Source organism: Ornithorhynchus anatinus, chromosome 5, assembly GCF_004115215.2.
Source record: "Ornithorhynchus anatinus isolate Pmale09 chromosome 5, mOrnAna1.pri.v4, whole genome shotgun sequence".
Taxonomy (NCBI): Eukaryota; Metazoa; Chordata; class Mammalia; order Monotremata; family Ornithorhynchidae; genus Ornithorhynchus; species Ornithorhynchus anatinus.
The window spans coordinates 5,149,584-5,173,527 of NC_041732.1; the positions used below are offsets into that span (position 1 = coordinate 5,149,584).

At 56.2% G+C, this 23,944-nt stretch overlaps 1 protein-coding gene across 4 annotated transcripts; it reads right to left on the reverse strand.

Moving 5' to 3' along the window:
• Window positions 1-9,162: 9,162 nt before the first annotated feature.
• LOC100075607 (beta-1,4-galactosyltransferase 3-like) lies at window positions 9,163-23,597 on the reverse strand. Of its 4 annotated transcripts, XM_029066745.2 has the most exons (8): window positions 23,552-23,575; window positions 12,786-12,854; window positions 11,980-12,406; window positions 11,444-11,679; window positions 10,975-11,162; window positions 10,417-10,539; window positions 10,039-10,143; window positions 9,163-9,537 (listed from the first exon to the last, which is right to left on the reverse strand). In XM_029066745.2, the coding sequence occupies exons 3-8, from the start codon at window positions 12,266-12,268 to the stop codon at window positions 9,387-9,389; spliced, it is 1,092 nt and encodes a 363-aa protein (XP_028922578.1). In that variant the 5' UTR covers window positions 12,269-12,406; window positions 12,786-12,854; window positions 23,552-23,575; the 3' UTR covers window positions 9,163-9,386. The 4 variants fall into 4 exon arrangements, with proteins under 4 accessions (XP_028922578.1, XP_028922579.1, XP_028922580.1 ...); XM_029066746.2 differs by lacking the exon at window positions 12,786-12,854 and having other exon boundaries at window positions 23,552-23,597; XM_029066747.2 differs by lacking the exons at window positions 12,786-12,854; window positions 23,552-23,575 and adding an exon at window positions 20,472-20,522.
• Between the last annotated feature and the right edge of the window lie 347 nt (window positions 23,598-23,944).

Below are 23,944 nucleotides of genomic sequence, written 5' to 3' on the forward strand. Positions count from 1 at the left end.
TGCCAGGCACTGGGGTAGAAACAAAATAATCAGGTTGGACACAGTCCCTTTCCCACACGGGGCTCACGTTCTTAATCATCATTTTACGGATGAGGAAACTGAGGCCTAGAGAAGTAAAGTGGCTTGCCCAAGATCACACAGCAGACAAGTGGCAGCGCCGGCATTAAAACCCGGGTCCTCTGACTCCCAGGCCCGTGTTCCTTCCATTAGGCCATGCTGCTTCTCATCTGGCAAGAAGATTAGTGGGGACCTTGAGGATATATTTCCAGTTCAGGACGTGACGAGGTCTTCAGGGGCAAGAGAGGGAAGTGGTGAGGACAGAAGGGAATTCAAAATCTGGAACTTTCCGTCCCCCTCCCTGGGCTCCAACATGGCAGAACAGCCTGACCCCTGGCTTTCCGCTCTGCTCCCCTGCCCACGCCTCCAAATCAGCCCTCTCAGGCTGATGCTTCCAAGAGACCTTAGAACAGTGTTCTGCAAATAGTAAGCGCTTAACAAATACCAACATTATTATTAGCAAGGCGAGGAAGCTGTGGTCTGCTCAGAGGTCAATTTCCCATAACTTCTCCTTTGAATGCTATCAGATCTTCATTCGGCCAACCCCATACTCTCCTCGTTCTCCTCCTAACCTCTCCAACTGTTACTTCTCTGTTTCATTCCTCTTCCACCATTGCTTCCCTTGCTCTTCAATCAGTCAGTCAATCAATCAAGCAGTCAATCGTATTAGTGCTTACTTTGTGCAGAACACTGTATTAAGTGCTTGGGAGAGACTGTAAGCTCGTTGTGGGCAGAGAATATGTCTGTTTATTGTTATATTGTACTCTCCCAAGCGCTTAGTACAGGGCTTTGCCTACAGTAAGCACTCAATACGATTGAATTGAATTACAATACAACAGAGTTGGTAGACCCCTTCCCTGCCCCAAAGGAGCTTACAGTTTCCCCCCTCCACACTAATAATAATCATGACGGTACTTGTTAAGTGCTTACGATGTGTCAAACACTGTTCTAAGCACTGGGGAAGATACAAGTTGATCAGTTTGGACACAGTCCCTATCCCACCTGGGGCTCCCGGTCTAAGTAGAAGGTAGTAAAATTTAATCCCCATTTTACAGATGACAGAACTGAGGCACAGAGAAGTTGAGTGACTTTCCCAAGGTCACGCAACAGACATGCGGCAGAGCTGGGATTAGAACCCAGGTTTCTGACTGCCAGGCCCATGCTGCTTCTCTTCTCTTCTTTCTCTCTCTTTCTCCAGGAGTTCATTCATTCCCATGTTTCAGTTTGAACCTCTATGGGGGTGATTCATCAACAATCCATCCCTCCAGCCCTCACTTCTCTCCAGCTCTCTAATCCTCCTTCTCCTCTTGCCTTCAGGACACCTCCCCTTTGACATCCCACTGTTACCTCAAACTTTCCATCATCCCTTAACTTTCAGTGTCCCTCCTTAACTTTCCCATCTCCATCGACACCACCACCATCCTCCTTCTCCCTAAACCCAGAACACTTGGAATGTCTTCGACTCTTCATTGCAATTCTGTTCTCAAATCCAAACTACTGTTAAGACCTGCTGAACTGTCCTCAGAAATATTTCACGGCTCTTTTTTCTCCATGCAAATTAGCCACCACCCTGGCTTAAGCGCTTGTCAATTCATAACTGTACTATTGGATTGGCCTCCTCGGCGGTCTCCCTGACTCCAGACCTCTCCCCACTTCATATTCCACCATTCTGTTGCCTGGGATCATCTTCCTGAAATAATTATATGTTAAGCGCTTACTATAATAATAATAATGGTATTTGTTAAGCGCTTACTATGTGCCAGGCACTATTCATTCATTCATTTATTCAATCAATCGTGTTTATTGAGTGCTTACTGTGTGCAGAGCACTGTCTACACAGTTGGAAAGTGGAATTCGGTAACAAATAGAGACCATCCCTACCCAACAACAGGCTCACAGTTTAGAAGATATACTAAGCTCTGGGGTGGATACAAAGTAATCGGGTTGGATACAGTTCCTGTCCCACATGGGGATCACTCTTAATCCCCATTTTACAGATGAGGCAACAGAGGCCCAGAGAAGTGAAGTACCTTGCCCAAGGTCACACAGCAGACACATGGCGGAGCAGGGATTAGAACCCAGCTCCTTCTGACTTCCAGGCCCATGCTCTATCCACTAGGCCATGCTGCTTCTTAGCTCATGTCTCCTCTGCTCACAACCCTCCAATCTTTGCCCATCTCCCTCAGCCTCGATCAAAGACTCCTTTATCTTTGGCTTCAAAGCCTTCCACCAGCTTCCTCTTTTACCTATCAACTCTCCTCCCCGCCCCTCCCTGCTGGCATTCTTTACTCCTCTCAAACCTACCTTCTGGCTACCCTCTGACTCTCCCCCTATTTCCCAAACTTAAAAGTCCCTCCTCCCTCCAATCCCCCAGACCTCCTAAAATCCCCCCTTCTCCAAAAACCTTCCCAAACACATCATCAACACCATGAATCAACAACCCTTCAGCCGCCTCTTGCACTTACAAGTTGTATTTACTCCCATCCTCAGCATTTGTCTACACGTGCACATCCGATGGAACATTTCATTTTATTTATCAACCACCGACTAAATGAATATTCCCTCATATCAATAATACTAACCACTGAATGAGTGACTATCACTCAATCATATATAGTGAATGCTTACTCTGTGCAGAGCACTGTACTCAGCGCTTGTCATGCCGTCGAGTCGTGTCTGACCCATAGCGACGCCGTGGACGCATCTCTCCCGGAATGCCCCACTTCCACCTGCAATCGTTCTGATCGTGTATTCATAGAGTTTTCTTGGTTAAAATACAGAAGTGGTTTACCATCATCGCCTCCTTCCGCGCAGTAGGCTTGAATCTCCGCCCTTGTTTCTCTCCCACGCCGCTGCTGCCCAGCACGGGTGAGTTTTGATGTGGAACAGATGGCCTTCCACTCTCTAACCACTGCCCAAGCTAGGAATGGAACGGACGGGCCTCTGCTTGACTCTCCCTCCTGTAGCCGAGAATGGTAGAGGACTGGAAACTCTCCAGGGGCCACCCTGAGAGGGGAACCCGGGGCTTAGGAGAGGACAATATAAGAGAGTTGGTAGATACCTTCTCATATTTCTATGTGTCTCCCCCATTTTAGAGGAAGCACCTTATGGGCAGAAAATGTATCTTTCTTCTGCTGTACTTTCCCAAGTGCTATTACAGTGTATTTTAATACTTGTCAGCTGTGTGACTTTGGGCAAGTCACTTAACTTCTCGGTGCCTCAGTTACCTCATCTGTAAAATGGGGATAAAGACTGTGAGCCCCACCTGGGACAATCTGATTCTCCTGTGTCTACCCCAGTGCTTAGAACAGTGCTCGGCACATAGTAAGTGCTTAACAAATACCAACATTATTATTATTATTATTATTGCACCCAGTGGCGCTCAAAAATATCACTACTACTCATCCTCTTCCTACTACTACTGCTCCAGCATAACCTAGGGGACAGAGCACGTGCCTGGGAGTCAGAAGGTCATGAGTTTGAATCATGGCTCTGCCACTTGTCCGCAGCGGGAACTTGGGCAAGGCACTTAACTTCCCTTTGCCTCAGTTACCTCATCTGTAAAATGGGGATTAAGACTGTGAGCCCCATGAGGGACAAGGGCTGTGTCCAACCTGATTTGCCTGTTTCCACCCCAGGGCTTAGTACAGTGCCTGGCACATAGTAAGTACTTAAATACCACAATTATTATTTTATTATTATTACTACTACTACAAGTGCTTAGTACATTGCATTGCACTCAGGAGACCCTCAACAAATTCAATTGTTACCACTTCTAGAGGGAGATGGTCTTCTAGATCGCAAGCCCGGTGTGAGAAGGGATGGTCTGTATTACTGAATTGTACTTTCCAAGCGCTTAGTACAGTGCTCTGCACACAGTAAGTGCTCAATAAATATGATTAAATGAATGCCTGGGATAGGGGAGTCCTGGCCTCTGAGCAGTTGGCAACTTTCCCATGAGGTCTCATTCCCTGCATTCATTCATTCATTCATTCATTCATTCATTCAATAGTATTTATTGAGCGCTTACTATGTGCAGAGCACTGTACTAAGCGCTTGGGATGAACAGGTCGGCAACAGATAGAGACAGTCCCTGCCGTTTGACGGGCTTACAGTCTAATCGGGGGAGACGGACAGACAAGAACAATGGCACTAAACAGCGTCAAGGGGAAGAACATCTCGTAAAAACAATGGCAACTAAATAGAATCAAGGCGATGTACAATTCATTAACAAAATAAATAGGGTAACGAAAATATATACAGTTGAGCGGACGGGTACAGTGCTGTGGGGATGGGAAGGGAGAGGTGGAGGAGCAGAGGGAAAAGGGGAAAATGAGGCTTTAGCTGCGGAGAGGTAAAGGGGGGATGGCAGAGGGAGTAGAGGGGGAAGAGGAGCTCAGTCTGGGAAGGCCTCTTGGAGGAGGTGATTTTTAAGTAAGGTTTTGAAGAGGGAAAGAGAATCAGTTTGGCGGAGGTGAGGAGGGAGGGCGTTCCGGGACCGCGGGAGGACGTGACCCGGGGGTCGACGGCGGGATGGGCGAGACCGAGGGACGGCGAGGAGGTGGGCGGCGGAGGAGCGGAGCGTGCGGGGTGGGCGGTAGAAAGAGAGAAGGGAGGAGAGGTAGGAAGGGGCAAGGTGATGGAGAGCCTCGAAGCCTAGAGTGAGGAGTTTTTGTTTGGAGCGGAGGTCGATAGGCAACCACTGGAGTCGTTTAAGAAGGGGAGTGACATGCCCAGATCGTTTCTGCGGGAAGATGAGCCGGGCAGCGGAGTGAAGAATAGACCGGAGCGGGGCGAGAGAGGAGGAAGGGAGGTCAGAGAGAAGGCTGACACAGTAGTCTAGCCGGGATATGACGAGAGCCCGTAATAGTAAGGTAGCCGTTTGGGTGGAGAGGAAAGGGCGGATCTTGGCGATGTTGTAGAGGTGAAACCGGCAGGTCTTGGTAACGGATAGGATGTGTGGGGTGAACGAGAGGGACGAGTCAAGGATGACACCGAGATTGCGCGCCTGCGGGACGGGAAGGATGGTCGTGCCATCCACGGTGATGGAGAAGTCTGGGAGCGGACCGGGCTTGGGAGGGAAGATGAGGAGCTCAGTCTCGCTCATGTTGAGTTTTAGGTGGCGGGCCGACATCCAGGTGGAGACGTCCCGGAGGCAGGAGGAGATGCGAGCCTGAAGGGAGGGGGAGAGGACAGGGGCGGAGATGTAGATCTGCGTGTCATCTGCGTAGAGATGGTAGTCGAAGCCGTGAGAGCGGATGAGTTCACCGAGGGAGTGAGTGTAAATGGAGAACAGAAGAGGGCCAAGAACTGACCCTTGAGGAACTCCAACAGTTAAAGGATGGGAGGGGGAGGAGGCTCCAGCGTAGGAGACCGAGAATGATCGGCCAGAGAGGTAAGAGGAGAACCAGGAGAGGACAGAGTCCGTGAAGCCAAGGTGAGATAAGGTATGGAGGAGGAGGGGATGGTCGACAGTGTCAAAGGCAGCAGAGAGGTCAAGGAGGATCAGAATGGAGTAGGAGCCATTGGATTTGGCAAGAAGGAGGTCATGGGTGACCTTAGAGAGAGCAGTCTCGGTAGAGTGGCGGGGACGGAAGCGTGCATCCACCACTGAGAGGTCTCAGGGAGGTTTAATTTGCCCCTCCTCCTGTTCAGGCTAGGAAAAATGCATGCCCAAAGTCACACAGCTGGCAAGCGGCGGAGCCGGGATTAGAATCCACGACCTCTGACTCCCAAGCCCAGGCTCTTTCCATTGAGCCACACTGCTGCTCATGGTTAACCCCATCTGATCACAGGAGGGAGGGGTCAGTGCCCTCTCCCTGAGGTGGCGGGGAGGAGGGCGCATAGTGGCCTGATGTCAGCACAGGGCTCTTCCCTATTTCAAGGGGTTTAGCACAGGCTGGGCCAGTTGTGGCTAGACCATAAGCTCATTAAGGGAACAGGTCTGCTAATTCCGTTGGATTGTACTCTCCCGAGCGCTTAGTACAGTGCTCTGCACATAGTAAGTGTTCAATAAATACAATTAATTGATTTATCGCTATAGTCGAGAAGCAGTGTGACCAAGTGGATAGAGCACGGGCCCGGGAATCAAAAGGACCTGGGTTCTAATCCCATCTCTGGTACTTGTTTGCTGTGAGACCTTGGGCAAGTCACTTCACTTCATTCAATAGTATTTATTGAACGCTTACTATGTGCAGAGCACTGTACTAAGCGTTTGGAATGTACAATTCGGCAACAGAGACAATCCCTGCCCAACGACGGTCATTCTCGGTCTCCTTCGCTGGAGCCTCCTCCCCCTCCCATCCTTTAACTGTTGGAGTTCCTCAAGGGTCAGTTCTTGGCCCTCTTCTGTTCTCCATTTACACTCACTCCCTCGGTGAACTCATCCGCTCTCACGGCTTTGACTACCATCTCTACGCAGATGACACGCAGATCTACATCTCCGCCCCTGTCCTCTCCCCCTCCCTTCAGGCTCCGCCCCTGTCCTCTCCCCCTCCCTTCGGGCTCGCATCTCCTCCTGCCTCCGGGACGTCTCCACCTGGATGTCGGCCCGCCACCTAAAACTCAACATGAGCGAGACTGAGCTCCTCATCTTCCCTCCCAAACCCGGTCCTCTCCCAGACTTCTCTATCGCCGTGGATGGCACGACCATCCTTCCCGTCTCTCGGGCCCGCGATCTCGGTGTCATCCTTGACTCGTCTCTCTCGTTCACCCCACGCATCCTATCCGTTACCGAGACCTGCCGGTTTCACCTCTACGATATCGCCAAGATCCGCCCTTTCCTCTCCACCCAGACGGCTACCTTACCGCTACGGGCTCTCGTTATATCCCGGCTAGACTACTGTGTCAGCCTTCTCTCTGACCTCCCTTCCTCCTCTCTCGCCCCACTCCGGTCTATTCTTCACTCCACTGCCCGGCTCATCTTCCCGCAGAAACGATCTGGGCCTGTCACTCCCCTTCTTAAACGACTCCAGCGGTTGCCTATCGACCTCCGCTCCAAACAAAAACTCCTCACTCTAGGCTTCGAGGCTCTCCGTCACCTCGCCCCTTCCTACCTCTCCTCCCTTCTCTCTTTCCACCGCCCACCCCGCACGCTCCGCTCCTCCGCCGCCCACCTCCTCGCCGTCCCTCGGTCTCGCCTATCCCGCCGTCAACCCCCGGGCCACGTCCTCCCGCGGTCCCGGAACGCCCTCCCTCCTCACCTCTGTCAAACTGATTCTTGTCCCCTCTTCACAACCCTACTTAAAACTCACCTCCTCCAAGAGGCCTTCCCAGACTGAGCTCCTCTTCTCCCTCTACTCCCTCTGCCACCCCCCTTTACCTCTCCGCAGCTAAACCCCCTTTTTCCCCTTTTCCCTCTGCTCCTCCACCTCTCTCTTCCCATCCCCACAGCACTGTACTTGCCCGCTCGACTGTATATATTTTCATTACCCTATTTATTTTGTTAATGAATTGTACATCGCCTCGATTCTATTTAGTTGCCATCGGTTTTTACGAGATGTTCTTCCCCTCGACTCTATTTATTGCCATCGTTCTCGTCTGTCCATCTCCCCCGATTAGACCGTAAGCCCGTCAAACGGCAGGGACCGTCTCTATCTGTTGCCGACTTGTTCATCCCAAGCGCTTAGTACAGTGCTCTGCACATAGTAAGCGCTCAATAAATACTATTGAATGAATGAATGAATGAATGAATCACAGTCTAAACGGGCTCACAGTCTTCACTTCTCTGTGCCTCAATTACCTCATCTGTAAAATGCGGGACAGGGATTGCGTCCAACCCAATTTGCTTGTATCCACACAGGCGCTTAGTACAGTGCCTGACACATAGTGTTTAACAAATACCAGTTACTATTACAGTACTCTGAACTAAGCACTCAATAAATACGATTGATTGATTCACCTCCACTTCGGAATCACACGGGATCCTCCGTTTCCCCAGCTTCCAATTTGTTCGGGACGTTTTGGGGGACCGAAGCGTGCCCCAAGGCACCCAGGATGGTCGACTCGCTCGTAGATGGTTGTTGGGTCCCTTGAGGGAGGGATTGGCTGGTCTTCTCTGCCCCGGGGCTCCAGGAGGCTGGTTGAGGCCGGGATAGCAGGATAGCTTACTTCCTGCCAGGGCTAGGCCATCAGTTTGAGCACATTCCATGTCCCTTGTGGGGCACACAGCTTTAAATCCTCATATTACAGATGAATGAACTGAGGCACAGAGATGTGAAGTAACTTGCCCAAGATCACTAAGCAGACAAATGGCAATACCAGAATTACAACCCAGGTCCTCTGACTCCCAGGCCCGGGCTCTTTCCACTAGGCCATGCTGCTTCTTTATTGGATTGGGCTGGGAGGCCTGCCCTGGAGGGTGTTAGCACTTAGCTGAATTTCTCCTTTCCAGCTCCGACCTCGGCTGGGGAGAGGTGTCAGAGGTGTGTGTGGGACGTGTGTGTGTGTGTGTGGGCGCATGTATGTGGTTCGGGGGGGCAGACCTGGTCCCGTGGGGAGATGTTTCCTCTTCTTCTTGAGGAAATCTGAACACTTCAAGACTTAGTGACCCTAAGGCCTGTGCCTGGAGACCCAGGGAGGGGATGGAGAGGGGAGGACCAAATTTTCCTAGACAGTTTGCCCACTGACCCCTGTGCGCCTGATCCACCCTCACCCCCGAGACTCAGCCCCGGCTGGTTGCCTGGCGGTGGAGAATGATGGACCAAGGTGGTCAGCTAGGGTGCAATCAGAGGTTCTCTCCCACCACTTCCAGAAGGAGTCCTGCTTGCTCCTCACCCATCTCCAGGGCCACAGGAAGCCCAAAATACAGCCGTGAGATTGGAGGGGTATTGGCAGAGGAGCCCTGGCACCTCTATCTTCACCCATCTTCACCCAGCTAAGAGGCTTGGCGTTGGGAGGGAAGTGGGACAGAGTCCCCACCTGCCCCCCACCCACGTGAGGGAGCGGCCGCAGTTCAGAGTCCAACCCAATGGCTCCCAGAACGAGGCAGGGAGCAGGGTACAGAGTGGTCACCCCAGTCTTCCACCTCGCCTTGGCCGCACGTCGGGGTGGGGCTCTCTGGAACCTGGAGTGGAGTTGGGGAAGAAGCAGCAGAGGTGGCAATCGGAGAGTAAAATAAATTGCACTTTAATAAGAAACCGAATGGAAACAAAGGGAGGGCGAGGACGCTGCAGCTCAGAGCCTCCCACCTCCCAGTCCTTCCGGCCCAAGTTCCGCTGGGAGAGGAGGGGGCCACGCTTCCCCCACCCCCCGCCAACTCTGGGGAGTCTTTGGTCTGCAGGGGCCAGGAAGGGCCAGTGGAGCGGTCGCGGGGGGTGGGAGGGGAGGGGTCAGGACCGGGTCCGGGGACCACGGTCGGTGCCGATGTCCACCGTGAGGTTGGTGTACAGGGGCTGCCGCTTCTTGGTGAGCAGCGTGTACTCGAGTGTGTTCATGCCGTCCTGGCGCCACGTCCGCCGGGTCTTGGCCAGAAGGTTAAACCTGACGGAGGGAGGTCGGGTCACGGTGGCCCGCCCGGGGACGGCTTACCTGAACCTTCCTGCTCCCCCCTCCCCGCCCCCCAACAGATGTTGGTAATAAGACAGAGCTGCCAGGGAAAGGGAGAAGCCTGTTATGGGGCAGGGACTGTCTCTACCTGTTGCTGAACTGTCCATTCCAAATGCTTAGTACAGTGCTCTGCACATGGTAAGCGCTCAATAAATACTATTGAATGAATGAGAGGGACACGGGATTTGGGGTAGTGGGAAGATGATTGTATTTGGGGAGCCCCAGCCCTCTGGCTCTCTGGGGTCTGAGCTCTCTGTCCCAAAGTGAGCTCAGGCCTACTTCCAGCCTGGCAGGATCCTCCAGCCCCGGGCAGGAAAAGCAGCCAGAAGAGGGCGCTCTGGCCCCAACCGATGGGCACCAGGGAAGGGATTGGGGAGGGGGCCACAGACCCGTCCTCCTCCCCGCAACCGACCCGGGGTCCCCGGCCACACTCACCTTCTGGGGTTCTGCTCGTTGCCTTTGTCGTGCCCGTGCTTGATCATGCGGTAACGACCCAGCTGCATCGACGGCCGAGAGATCAGCATCCCGCTCAGCGCCACCCTGGGGGGGCCGGCAGGCTGAGACCCCGGCCCAATTCTCCCCCCTCCCACCCCTGGCGCCCCGCTCCCCACCATGTCCTACTTGCCGTCTCTCTCCTCTACCTCTGACTAGTTGTCACAGCCCTCCCCCTCTCCAGCTCCAATCTGACGGCAATATCATCATCCAGGCCCTTACCTCATAATCCCCTCACCTCTCCCAGCTCCCACTCGATGGCCATGTAGCGCCTCATCCCCCTCCACTACCCCGAGGGTGAGGACATCATCCGGCCCCCACCTGATGGCAATGTCGTCGTCCTCGCCCCCCCAGCCCCAGTAGTTGTTGGGGAAGCCGTTCATCCGCATGTAGTGTTCAGGGCTCAGGGCGGACACACCGCCGAAGTACGACTTGTACGGAAGCCTGGGGGGAGAGAGGAAAGGGTGGCCTTCGGACCCCAGTCACCGTCCGGGCCCCCGGGTCCCACCCCGGCTGGCTCCGGTGGGCGGGAGGAAAGGAAGGAGGAAGGGAGGGGGCCCGGTAGTTACCTCTCAGCTGCCTACCTCCAACAGGAGCCATCCCTCCCTAAGGCACACCTAGGCCGCAGTGGCCCCCACGCTATCGGTCCCCCTACCCCCATGGAAAATCCCCACCAGCTGCCCCAGGTCCTAGGGGACCCCGCCTCAGTTGCGAGTTGAGGCCCATGGACCTGGGGCGCCTCCCCCCACCTCCATCTCTGCGACCTGCAGGACCCTGGTCAACACCGGTCACCCCCATTCCCAGGAGCCCGGCAGGAGGGGTAAGCAATGGGTTCTCGGCTCCCCTCGGCCAACCCCCCAACCCTCACAGGAGCCTCACTTGTAGCCAAACTTGTCCATGGCAATGGCCACGTGCTTGGGGAAGGCGTCGCAGGTGTACAGGTTGCGGTCGTCCTCGGGGATGAGGTCGACGTCGTGGAAGAACAGACAGTCCCAGTCTTCGTCCTTCATGGCCTCCCGGAAGCCCACGTTCAGCAGTTTTGCCCGATTGAAGGTGTAGTTGGCGGCCTGGCGAGGGAGAGCAGGGGTGTTAGGTCTCCAGGCAGGGAGATGGACAAGGTGGGAGCTCGGATGGCGGGGCGGCCGGGACCCGACACTGTCACCAGCAGAGACCGCTGTAAATTGTAAGCTCCTTGAGGGTGGAGATTATCTCTCCTATCAAAGTCCCTCAAGTGCTCGGCCCTCAGTAGGTGCTCAGCCCACACTATTGCTGGGTTGACTCGGGGGGGGGACCATGGGGTGGGGGTGCAGGGGGCCCTGTGGTCGCAGGGTGGGGTGGGGCAGAGCACCTGGTGGACAATGTAGATGCCGTAGCGGAGCTGCTGGCGCTGCAGGAAGGGGTGCAGGTGGTACAGCAGCAGCTTGAGGTGCTGCTCCCGGCCGCGGTGTGGGATGATCACGGCCGTGCGGTGTCGCGGGTCGCAGTCCGGGGGCTGGTACTGGCCCCCTGGCTGCACCAGGGGGTTCCTCTGCACGATATCCTGGAGCATCAGCCCGGGGGGGAACGTCACCCGTAGGGGGCCACCTGAGGGCCCAACCGGAAGGCAAAGGGAGGTGAGGAACGGTCCAGAAGCCCCCGACCCAAAGACCAGACTGTGGGGAGGCTAGGGGGGGAAAAAGGAGGTGGGGAACGGTCAAGAAGCCCCACCCCCACTCTACCGTCTGGGGGTAAGCAAACATCAGCCCTGCCCGTGCCCTCCCTTGGCCCCACGCGGGACGATGCCCTGGGTGCAAGGCTGAGGGGGCTTCCTGGTTCTAGTCTTGTCAGGCAGCTTTCCTCTTCCCCCCGCCCCGGCCCCTCCCCCAGCAGCGGTCCCCTCCTCACTGAGGTAGGGCGAGGTCTTGGGGCAGTAGGGCAGTTGTTCTGTGGGCCTCCCGGGCGGCCGCAGGAGGACGCTGAGGTTGGCGTAGACATCTCCTGGTCTAGAGGCGTTGTGGTGGCGGCCCCTGGGCAGAGCTTCCCTGGCTCCGGCCCCGCCCCCGCCCCGGGTGAAGATGCCCAGAAAGTAGGTGACGCGACGGCGGGACCCCTCGCGGGAGAGCAGTGCCAGCAGCACCAGCTGCAGTCCCGCCAGCAGCAGCAGGATGCGGGCTCTGGCCGGGAGCATGGGCATGCCGGGGGGCCGGGGGGCAGCGCTGATAGCCTCAGCTCTGTCCCCCCTGCCCCATCACCCACCCCCCTGTGGCTGGCCCACAGACAACACGTCCTACTGGCAGATGGGGGCTCAGCTCTGGGATCTGGCCGGGAGAACCTGTGGAGAGAAGGGGGAAGGTTCGCTGGAGGACTTGCCACTCCCGGTGTACTCCTGGGGAGCCCAGGAATGACCTGCTGGCAGGTGCGGCGGCTGGAGGGGGAGGGAGGACCCAGGGATGGTGGTGGGACCCTGTGGGGCTGATCCCTGCGTCCTGGGCCCCTGCACCCAACCCTCGATAAGTGCAGCCCGGTTTCTCCAGCGCCCAAGGGGGCCCTGCTTTGAACTCACAAGGAGAAGTGGAGGTGATGGGGGGTGGCGGGGAAGCTACAGGCTCTCTGAAGAGACCACCCCTACCAGCCTGAGCTTCTGACCCATCCTGGAAGCGGTGACCCCCAACTCCCTGCCCCTCGGGGTGCCCCGTTTCCTCCCAGCTCACCCCAGCTGTTGGCAGCTCCCTCTGGACACTGGCTCTCTGGAGCTGAGTAAACTGTGAGCTCCTTGACCCCTGGAAACATGAGCACTTGAGTCTTCCCCTGAAGAACGGGACCAGGGCTGGCCAATCACAGTTGTCCCTCCGTCCTCCCCCCCTCCCTGCTTTTCTGTGCCCCACCATTCCAGTCCCTTCTCCGTTGGGGGGAGGCAGAATTGGGAGGGAGCCTGAAGGGGCGGGGAGAATTCCTTTGAGGTTGGTGTCCCTATCTCAGAGTGGCGAGGCCACCCGGGTCCTAGTTGCCCCCATCCTCCTGGGAGAAGCTGGGGATGGGCAACCAGCTGCTGCCCTGCCATAGCAGGACAGAGGGCAACCCAGGAGCAGAGGGAAGCAAGAGGGCACCTGGGAGCAGAAGGTCTGCCAACCCAGGAGGGAGCCCTGGAGAAGAGAGGCAGAGGGGCCCCTTCTCCCTACCCTCAGGGCCCCTCTGGCCCAGTGGAGGATGGAATTTACCTGGAAAACAAAGAAAGGGGAGGAACCTGCTGAGCCAGTTAAGTAGGATGAAGACAGTGGGGGTGAAGGTCAAACCCAGTTCCCCCCCACAACTCCCCAAGCAGGATGGGGTGTGTGTCTGGGTGGGGGGAGGTGGCAGGGGTGCACACATATGCACGTGTGTAAACATTCATGCACACACACACACCACATATACACAGCCTTTCACATCTCCTCCCCCCATGGCCAGCGGTTGGCACTTCTACCGTCTCTGGACCCAGGAGCCCTGCCCTCCTGGGCCCTGCCACCACCCTCCCACCCCAGGCCGGCCTATCTCCCAGACCGGCCAGTTCAGCATCCCAGCCCCCGGCTTGGCAAGCAGCCCCAGCAAGGCAGGGGGCCCCCGGAAGGACAGGGGGCTTTCCCTGCTTCAGTTCCTTCTCCTCAACTGAGGCCCTACGGGTGCAGGGAACCATGGGTGGGGCTGGGAGGTGTGGGCACAGTCCCCCATGTCCGACTATCTCGAGGCTCCAAGGGATGCCCCTCCCAAACGCCAAGGGACCTGCACCCTCACCCCAGACCGGGGAAGACTGCAGCGGTCCCGCTAAGGATTCGCTAAGGAAGTCTGCCCTCTCACCACCTCCAACTTCCCCTCGACCTGGGGCCCTGAGGACTCCAGCTCTGAACCGAACCAGAACAGGGGGCCGGTGGGCTCCCTCCCCCTCGCCTCACGGCCCCGCTCGGTAATGGGGGGCTCCCTGCTCTCTTCTCCCCTGGGCGGTCCATCCACCCACGCATCCCCTCTCCTGTACAGAAGCACAATGATTGACCCCCCACCTCCACACCCACACACGCATACCAAATCCCCCTTCCTGCAGCTCTGTTGGCCTAAAAATAAAAATGCCCAGCAACGTCGTGTGTATTTTTGGAGAGAAACAAGGCCGGGGTTACCCTGTGCCGACTTCCCCTCCAGTCACAAAGCCGCCGAGACCTGGGGGGTGTGGGGGAACGGTAGGGGCTGGGGGGAGGGAGAAGGAAGTGGTTGTTCTTGGGCAGGCCTGGGGGACAGGAGCAGATTGTTTCTCTGGGCCTCCTCGGCCTGGGGTCCCACCCACACCAGCCCGTCCCAAAACAGGAGACACCTTTGGCAGGAAACAAAAAGCTGATAATCAGATTCTCCGATGCGTTGGGCAGGTTCCTCCCTGCGCTCCAGGCTTGTTTCTAGAAGCCATGGGGGAGGGTCCGGGACCCCACAAGCACTCTGGTTGGAGGTCTTAATAGTGTCCTCGTTCTCCTTCAGGGAGGAGGACAAGGGGGTGGAAACTGAGGCTCAAAGAGGCAGAAGGAGTCACTTTGGAAGAGAATGGAAGAACCCAGTCATCTTCCCTCATTCCTGCCCACTGCCCGTCCCCACTCCCTCCACCAGAGAGGGGAGAACCGTCCTGTCCCCACCCTGCCATAGAGTTCTCCAAGGAGGCTGTGCATAGGCACCAGGGGCCTGGCTCCCATTTGTGCCCGCCCCCTTCCCTCCCATATCCCGAAGCCTGGGCTGAGTCCCTCCCACCACACCCCAGGATCTGTCCCGGTTTCTGTTGACATTTCGGCTGAGCTGGCAGCGTCTAGGTCACCACGTCAGCCCACACACGACACACGGAAATGCCCCAGGGTGGGTGGAGGTGGAGGGGGCACAGTGTTCTGGTGGCCCCAGTCCCAACACATCCGCCAGCACTACCTGATGGGGCAACAGGAAATACCACAGGGCTGGGCCACCTGGTTGGGGGACGGGAGGGGAGAGATGTGGGAGGGGAAAGGGGAAATGGGAGAAGGAGGAGGAAGAATAGAGCACATTCCCCATCCCGTGGCTTTCATCCTGCCCCTTGAAACTTGGGGCCAGGTGAGCCACTGCTAGTCTCGGGGGGGGGGGGGGGCATCTGATGCCAAGGCCCCAGGTCCCAGGTCTTCCAATTACCCTGCAGGAGCTCACGTTCCCTAACTCACAAAACTATCTATCCTCCATACCCAAACAACCTTCCCCTGATGAACAGATTGATGCTCTCAACACCATCCTCTCTACTGAACCCAACTCACACACTTCCTTATCCTTCCGTCGATCTCGTACCAGTAACCCACAGCCCTGGATCACCTCCACGGCCTGCCTCCTTCGCTGTTGTGCACCAGCCGCTGAGCGCTGCAGGCAGAAATCTAGATATCAGGCCGACCTCATCCGCTTCAAGTTTATCCTTACTTTTTTTTTTAACTCTACCCTCTCCTCTGGCTGACAAAATTATCTCTCCATTCTTATTGATATCCATTCCCATTGCCCTTAGCAGTTGTTCCAGGCGTATTTAACTCCCTCCTCAAACCCCAAGTCCCCCCCTGATTTCACCCATCCCTTGCTCCTAATGATCTGGCCACCTACTTTATTGAGAAAATTGAAACTATCAGGCATGATCTCCCTAAAATCTCCCCTGCCCCTTCTTCAATTCTCCCATCTTTCCCAGCAGTATCTCAAGATATCTTCTGTCTCCTCTCAAAATCCCCATGTGTTTCTGACCCCTTTCTCCTTCCCTAACTGCCATCTTCAACTGTTCCCTCCCCAGTGGCTTCGTCTCCACTGCTCTCAAACATGTCTATGTCTCCCCTATCCTAAAAAATCCTCCCTTGACTCCACTGCTCCCTCCAGTTATCGCCCCATCTCCCTCCTACCATTCCTCTCCAAACTCCTTGAGTGAGGTGTCTACACCCGCCATCTCAAATTCCTCTCCTCCAATTCTTTCCTTGACGCCCCCCCCTCCAATCTGGCTTCCCTCCCCTTCACTCCACAGAAACCATCCTCTCAAGGTCATCAATGATGTCCTTCTTGCCAAATCGAACGGCCTCTACTCCATTCTAATCCTCCTTGACTGCTCGGCTGCCTTCAACATTGTTGACCCTTCCCTCCTTCTGGAAACATTATCCACACTCGACTTGACTGACAAGTGTCCTCTCCTGGTTCTTCTCCCATCTCTCGGACTGCTCAGTCTCAGTCTCTTTCGCGCACTCCTCTTCTGCCTCCCACCCCCTACCTGTGGGTATCCCTCAAGTTTCAGTTCTGGGTTCCCTCCTATCCTCCATTTACATCCACTCCCTTGGAGAAATCATTCACTCACATGGCTTCAACTACCACTTCTAGGCGGATGACAAACAAATCTACATTTCCAGCCCTGATCTCTCTCCCTCTCTGCAATCTCACATTTACTCCTGCCTTCAAGATATCCTTACTTAGATGTCCTCCCATCACCTCAAACTTAACATGTCTAAAACAGAAGTCTTTATTTTCCCATCCAAACCCTGTCCTTTCCCATCACTATAGATGGCACCACCATCCTTCCTGTCCCACAGGCCGATAACCTTGGCCTTATCCTCTCTCTCACTCAACCCACATAAAACAGATCGACAACAGTGCTAAAATCCACCTTTTCCTCGCCATCCAAATTGCTACCATATTAGTCCAACCACTTATCCTATCCCGCCTTGATTACTATATCAACCTCCTTCCATCCCTGCCTCCTGTCTCTCCCCACTCTGCTGCCCAGATAATTTTTCTACAGTAATGTTCAGATCAAGTTTGCCCACTCCTCCAGAACCTCCAGTGGCTGCCCATCCACCCCCACATCATGCAGAAGCTCCTCACCATCTCCTTTAAAGCAATCACCTTGCCCCCTCCTACCTCACTGGCTACCCTTCTACTACAACCCAGCCTGCACACCTGGCTCCTTTAATGCTAACTTTCTCCCTGAGCCTCGATCTTGTCTATCTCACCACCGATCTCTCCCCCACTTCCTGCCTCTGGTCTGGAACACCCTCCCTCTTATCAGACAGATAATGACTCTCCCCCACTTCAAAGCCTTATTGAAGGCACATTTCCTCTAATAGGCCTTCCCTCTTCCCCCATTCCCTTCTTCATCACCCCACTTGCTCCTTTTAGTCATAACCCCAACCCCACAGCACTTATGTACACATCTGTAATTTTATTTATAGTAACATCTGATTCCCCCTCTAGACTGTAAGCTTGTTGTGGGTGGGGAATGTGTCTGTTATACTGCTCTCTCCCAAACACTTAGAACAGTGCTCTGCACACAGTAAGCGCTCAATAAATACAGTTCACTATTGAGTGCCTGCGTCATGCAGAGCACTGAGAACTTAGGATCCCTGCCCTCAAGGGAGCTTACACTCCCAACTTTGTTGTATTGTCCTCTCCCAAGCACTCAGTATAATGCGCTGCACACAGTAAATACTCAGTAAATATCACTGACTGACTACACTGTTGTAGACACTGATGTAAGTTGTAGTTGGTGGGATGAAAAAAATAACACCAACTTGATTTTCTAGATGAAGCACTTTCATCCCCCAAACATTTCCTCATTATTCGGGTCAGTTTTTCCCACACAACAGCCCTGTAAAGTCGGGAAAGGCAGGGATTACCCTACATCCAGGTCCGGTTGGTCAATCCAGATGCTGACCCTTCCAGGAAGGGGGAGGAGAGGGGCTTCATCGCAGCTCCATAGCGGGGGTTTGGGGGCCTGGAAGCTAAAGGGCTGGCTGATTTTATGACTGGTAATCACAGGCTTAGTAGGGAAGATAACCAGGCAGTTTAAACTGTCACTTCTTGGCCAGCTACCAACTCAGGCCGCTCAGCTATACCCCCCTCAGGCCAGCTCTCAGAGTCCTCCTGCACAGCTCTGTTCTTCGGAGCTGAGCAGCTCAGACTCTCATCGTGCCCTGGGAATCGTCTCTTCCAGACCACCTGCCATCTGCCTTCCCGGCCAAACGTTCCCTACCGGATAGGCCGGGCAGGAGGGCCTGGAAACCTGGGGCTGGGGCCTGGCGAGGGGGCAGGCACCACTCTGGCCAGGGGGCACCGTGTCACTGGGGGCTGAACCGGACAACCTGGGGACAGAGGGAGGGAGGCCTGGCCTCGGCCCTGGACTTCCTAGCTGCAGGCCCTGCCCCCAACCTAATAACGACGGTATTTGTTAAGCGCCGACTATGTGTCAAGCACTGTTCTAAGTGCTGAGGTCGATACAAGGTAATCAGGTTGTCCCACGTGGGGCTCAAGGTCTTCATCCCCATTTTACAGATGAGGGAACTGAGGCCCAGAGAAGTCAAGTGACTTGCCCAAAGTCACACAGCTGAAAAGTGGCAGAGCCAGGATTAGAACCCATGACCTCTGACTCCCAAACCTGAGCTCTTTCCACTAAGCCAAGCTGCTTCTTTGACACTCATCATGGGCAAGGGAATGAGTCTGTTTATTGTTATACTGTACTCTACCACGTGCTTAGTACAGTGCTTTCCACACAGTAAGTGCTCAATAAACATGAGTGAGTGACACCCCATCACCCTCCGCCCCCACATCTGGGAACTGACAGCAGGTCAGTTCACCTGGTACCTCAGTGGGGGTCATGGGGACCAAAATGGCCTCCTCTTAATGTGTCCCTTGCCTGCTTCCCACTCTTCCCACCTCCACCCACAGCACGGACTCCCATATGGAAGGCCAAGATGGAGGGGGATCAGGATCCCAGGACAATGAAATCCCCAAGTTCCTACCCGCACAGCGATCCCTCCTTCCCTGAGCCCTCTGGCCCCACCCTGGAAACCATCGCAGTTCAGCCTGGCTTTTCTAGGCAACTATTTTCCTCTCCCTAGGGAGAGGCCGGAGAGCACTAGCGTGTCTTTCGCCTGCTGGGAATGGCAGGCGGAGCCCTCCCCTCTCCCTCTGCTTCCTCAGATGGACTCCCCCACCCTCAACTCCTGGACTCCAGTTACCTTGGAGTCCCTTTCCCAAGGTCAGGATGTCCCATGAGGGATTTCCCGGGCGGCGACAGGCCACTGGAGGAGAAAGCATTCCCATCCTCTCCCTCTCTGACAGACTATCAGTTTCCCTGCCTTCAAAGCCCTACGAAAATCATATCTCCTCCAAGAAGTCTTCCTTGACTAGGCCATCATTTCTCCTAATCCCCTGCCTTTCCGTGTCACCTACACACTTAGATCTGTACCCCTTAAGACCTTGATATTCATCCCACCACCACAGCACTTAGAGGGATACACTCTATACCCTCCCATTTTCCCTTTCATATTTATTTTAACATGTATCTCCTCTTCTAGATTGTAAACTCCTTGTGGGTCGAGAACGTGACTACCAACTTTATTCTACTGTTCTCTCCCAAGCGCTAGTACAACACTCTGTACCCAGTAAGTGCTCAACAAATACGACGGATTGATTGATTGCTTCTCACTGTCTCACCCTTCAGCTCTTCCTCTCCAGAGGGTTCGACTCTCCACCATCTGGCAAGGGGAAGTGGGGGCGGGTGGCAAAGAGCTCCCGGAAGCATGAGCAGTTCCAGCCTTATGGGAGCTGTAGGAGCTCAGAGCAGCTGTGCCAGGTGGCGGGACTCCTGAGAGAAGCCTCGTACAGTGGAGCCCGCCCAGGCTCAGGGCACCAATCCCCTCCGGCCACAGATGGGGTCCGTGGGCTCGAGGGACAGCGGGGAGTGGGCGGATTGCAGGCTGGGGCACACCGATGTCCGGGGTGAGGGAAAACTGAGTCGCTGCCACAGACCCGGCTTCTGCCCCTTTCCCCATCCCCCTTTACTCTCTGACTTCCTGTGTTTCCTCACAGATCCTGCCCCTATTTGACAAACTGTACCCCCAACACCACGCGTCGCTCACCGCACAACACCACGCGTCGCTCACCGCACAGGCCTCCAGGACCCCTCCTCTCAACCCTCAGGACTTCTTCCCCAGCACCTGCCTCCTTCTGGACCCCCCCACCCCCCCATTCTAGGCCATTTTGAATGTGGGAGGGGAATTATCTAATTAGCTGGGGAAGTGGTCCCTGAATCTCTCCCAAGGGGCCCCCCAACTCTGCCCCCCGGACCTGACGAGGCACTAGAAAGAAGAGAAAATTGTCGGCAGAAGATCATAAGGTGAGAAAGACGCAAGACCATGCCAGAATTTGAACTCGATTCCCCCGAAGGCACAGGCCCCAGCCCCTCCCTCGCCACCATCACCATTCCATCCTTCCAGGCCGGTGCCGGAACCCAGGCGTCTTGTTTCCCCCATGGGGCCGAAGCCCACTCTCCCAGATGCTCTGGGGGCACGGATTCCTCCACCTCCTCCCTCCCCTCCGGAGCCCCAGTGTGCTCACTCTGGAACCAGTACCTGGGGTGGGTGAGGAGGTCCAGTTGCTGCTGCCTCTGGCCAGGACTGGGACCTGGATTTCTCAGAAGGGGACGGTGGAAGAAAAGGAGATGGACAGGGGAGGAAGGGGGGGGTGCCGTTCCCAAGGGGAGGGGCATCAGCTAACCAACCACGATGCCCTGAGCCCCACCCCAGGCGTGAGGGTTGCCAGGCAACAATCAAGAGACTTTCACTTGTGGGAAGGAGCAGCACAGGGATGCACTAAGGACACCCACACCACACACACACACACACACATATACACAAACATACCAGTGATGCACTGCCATAGACCCTTCAAAATAACTGTGTTGTTTGTCAAGGGCTTACTCTGTGCCAAGTGCCATACTTTGTGCCCTTTGCGCAGATATACCCACACCCACCTCAGCCTCAGCAAATGCCCCTCCGCTCTCCAACAGGGCGCTTTTTACCCTACAGTCTCTCATCTTGTCCAAGGATGAAATGGGGCACCACTACTTGGAGAGTGGGGTTTCACCTCACAACAGAGAAGGTGATGAGATATGCTGCCATCTGAGGCCCGGGATGGTGAATACTGGTGGAGTCTTCCAAAGAGGGCAGGGAGACCCTGACCATGGGGCAAACCCACACACCTGTCCGGGGCCGGCGGAGTCCCCAGGAAGTGCCATAGCTGAGTATTCCAGCACTGCCACCAAACAGGCTCCCCGGATGAAAGGAGCAGGGACAGGGAGGAGGGTCATAATCCCCCAACCAGTCACCGGTACTATTTCCTGATAGGCCACCATTAATAATAGTAATAACATAATAATTATAGTGGTACTTGTGAAGTGGGTTTTATACACCAAGCACTGTATTAAGCAGAGGGGCAGACTCACTTGGGGCTCACAGTTTATGTACGAGGAAGAACAGGTACTGAATGTCCATTTCGCAGATGAGGGAACCGAGGCCCAGAGAAGTAAAGTGCCCAAGGTCATCCAGCACACAAGTGGCGGAGCCAGGACTAGAACTTAGTTGATAGAGCACGGACTTGGGAATCAGAAGGTCATGGGTTCTAGTCCCAGCTCCGCCACTTGTCTGCTGTGTGAACTTGGGGAAGTCACTTCACTTCTCTGGGCCTTAGTTACCTCTTCTGTAAAATGGGGAACAAGGCTGTGGGCACCATGTGGGACAGGCACTGTATCCAGCCCAAACTGCTTGTATCCACCACAGTGCCTAGCATATAGTAAGTGCCTAACAAATACCATTATTGTTGTTATTATTATTAATCTGAATCTCTGGCCCGGGTTCTTTCCACTAGGCCAGGCTGCTTCTCCTCCACTGCCCTGCATGCTTGACCCCAATTCAGATTCCCATGAAGACCCTTTGCTGCCCACCCCGCTTTGCCCTGGCCTCCTTCCTCGGCCCTTTTCCCTTCCCCTCGGCTGGATCCAGTCATCGGAAGCTGAGGCTTCTCCCCCTTTCTGTGTTTCCACCCAACCGACCCTCTCTTCCCCTCGGGGGAGTTCTCCAGGGCCCCATTGCAAGGCATGTGGACCCAAACTGGGCCATTACATAAGCTGGACTGGAGGCTCAGAGGGTGGGGAGAGCTGGCAGGGAGAGAAGAAAAGGGATGGTGGGGGGGGGACAGCAAAACAGGAGTGGGAGGATAGAAACTGGTCTGATGGAGGTCGGAGAGGAGGGGCTAAGGGGAAGGGAGCCTAGGTGAAGTGGAAAGGATGGGGGGTCTTAAGTGAGGGGAGGCTGAAGGAAAGGGGACCTGGGTGGGGGGAAGCATAAGGGGGGAGACTTGAGGGAAGGGGGGGCTTGAGAGGGGAGGCCTGAGGGGGAAGGCTGGAGAGCAGGGGGGCTTGAAGGAAGAGACTTGAGGAGAGAGGGGCTTGAGGGGGGAGACCCAAGGGAAGGGGGTGTCTGGGGGGAGGGGACACTTGAAGGGGGGACTTGAGGGTGGAGACCAGGATAAAAGCTTCAGGGGGAAGGCCTGAGGGAAGGGGACCTTGAGGGGGAAGTCCTGAGCGGGGACACCTGAGGGGGGGACTTGAGCGGTGGTGTCTGGGGGGCTTGAAGGTAGGGGGGCACCTGAGGGGGGAGACTTAAGGGAAGGGGGGTTTGAGGGTGGGAGGGGGGAGACTTGAGGGGGTGCCTGGGGGGGGCTTGAAGGTGGGGGGGGGGTGCCTGAGAGGGGAGACTGGAGATGGGAGACTTTTGAGGGGGGTGTTGGGGGGCTTGAGGGTGTGAGGGTTGGAAGAGGGAGACTTGAGAGGGAGTGTCGGGGGGGGGGGGGCTTGAAGGTAGGGGGCACCTGAGGGGGGAGACTTGAAGGGGCTGTCTGGGGGGGACTTGAGGGTGGGAGGGGGGAAACTTGAGAGGGGGTGTCTGGGGGGGCTGGAAGGTAGGGGGGCACCTGAGGGGGGAGACTTGCTGGAGGGGGGAAACTTGAGGGGGGTGTTTGGGGGGGCATGAAGGTGGGGGGGGCGCCTGAGGGGAGAGACTTGAGGGTAGGGAGTTTGAGGGGGGGAGGGCTGGAGGGGGGGAGGGCTGGAGGGGGGAGACTTGAGGGGGGCTTTTGGGGGGGGCATGAAGGTGGGGGGCGCCTGAGGGGAGAGCTTTAAGGGTAGGGGGTTTGAGGGGGGAGGGCTGGAGGGGGGAGACTTAAGGGGGGCTTTGGGGGGGGCATGAAGGTAGGGGGGCGCCTGCGGGGAGAGCCTTGAGGGCAGGGGGTTTGAGGGGGGAGGGCTGGAGGGGGGAGACTTAAGGGGGGCTTTGGGGGGGGCATGAAGGTGGGGGGGCGCCTGAGGGGAGAGCCTTGAGGGCAGGGGGTTTGAGGGGGGAGGGCTGGAGGGGGAGACTTGAGGGGGGCTTTTGGGGGGCTTGAGGGTGGGAGGGCTGGAGAAGGGAGACTTGGGGGGTATCTGGGGGGGGGGCGACTTGAGGGTGGGGGGCGCCCGAACTTGAGGATGGGGGCGTTGAGAGCGGGGCGAGGCCCGGGGCGCGGGGGCTTCTGGGGGCCGCGGGGGGTTGTGGGCCCGGGTTCGGACGAGGACGGGGGGGGGGGGGAGGGGGGGAGGGGATGGCGGCTCCCTCACCTGGCGGGGGCGGCGGCGGCGACGGGGGTCTCCCCTCGCTCCGGCTCTCTCCCTCTCCCGGTTGTGACCCCGCGGGGGGGGGGGGAGGGGGAGGGTCGGGGGTCTCTACTTCCGCTTCCGGTGAGGCGGCGGCCAGGGTGGCTCCCCTCCCCCCCCCCACCGGGCGCCTAACGGACGGAGCTCGCGACCCTTCTCTTCAGTCATTCATTCATGCAGGCAGGCATGCATCCATCCATTCATTCATCCATTCATGCATCCGCACCCGCTGCTAAGAAGCAGCGTGGCTTCAGTGGAGAGAGCCCCGGGCCTGGGAGGCAGAGGCCGTGGGTTCGAATCAGTAGTACTTCTTGAGCGCCTACTCTGTGCAGAGCACTGGACTAAGCGCTTGGAATG

Bases quoted from the DNA above. Each gene is read 5' to 3' on its own strand.
- LOC100075607 (XM_029066746.2), bottom strand. From the start codon at position 12,268: ATGCCCATGCTCCCGGCCAGAGCCCGCATCCTGCTGCTGCTGGCGGGA. The intron at 11,680-11,979 runs GTGAGGAGGGGA...TTGGGCCCTCAG, and splicing joins CAAGACCTCGCCCTACCTCA to GTGGCCCCCTACGGGTGACG. The intron at 9,538-10,038 runs GTGAGTGTGGCC...TCCCTCCGTCAG, and splicing joins AACGAGCAGAACCCCAGAAG to GTTTAACCTTCTGGCCAAGA.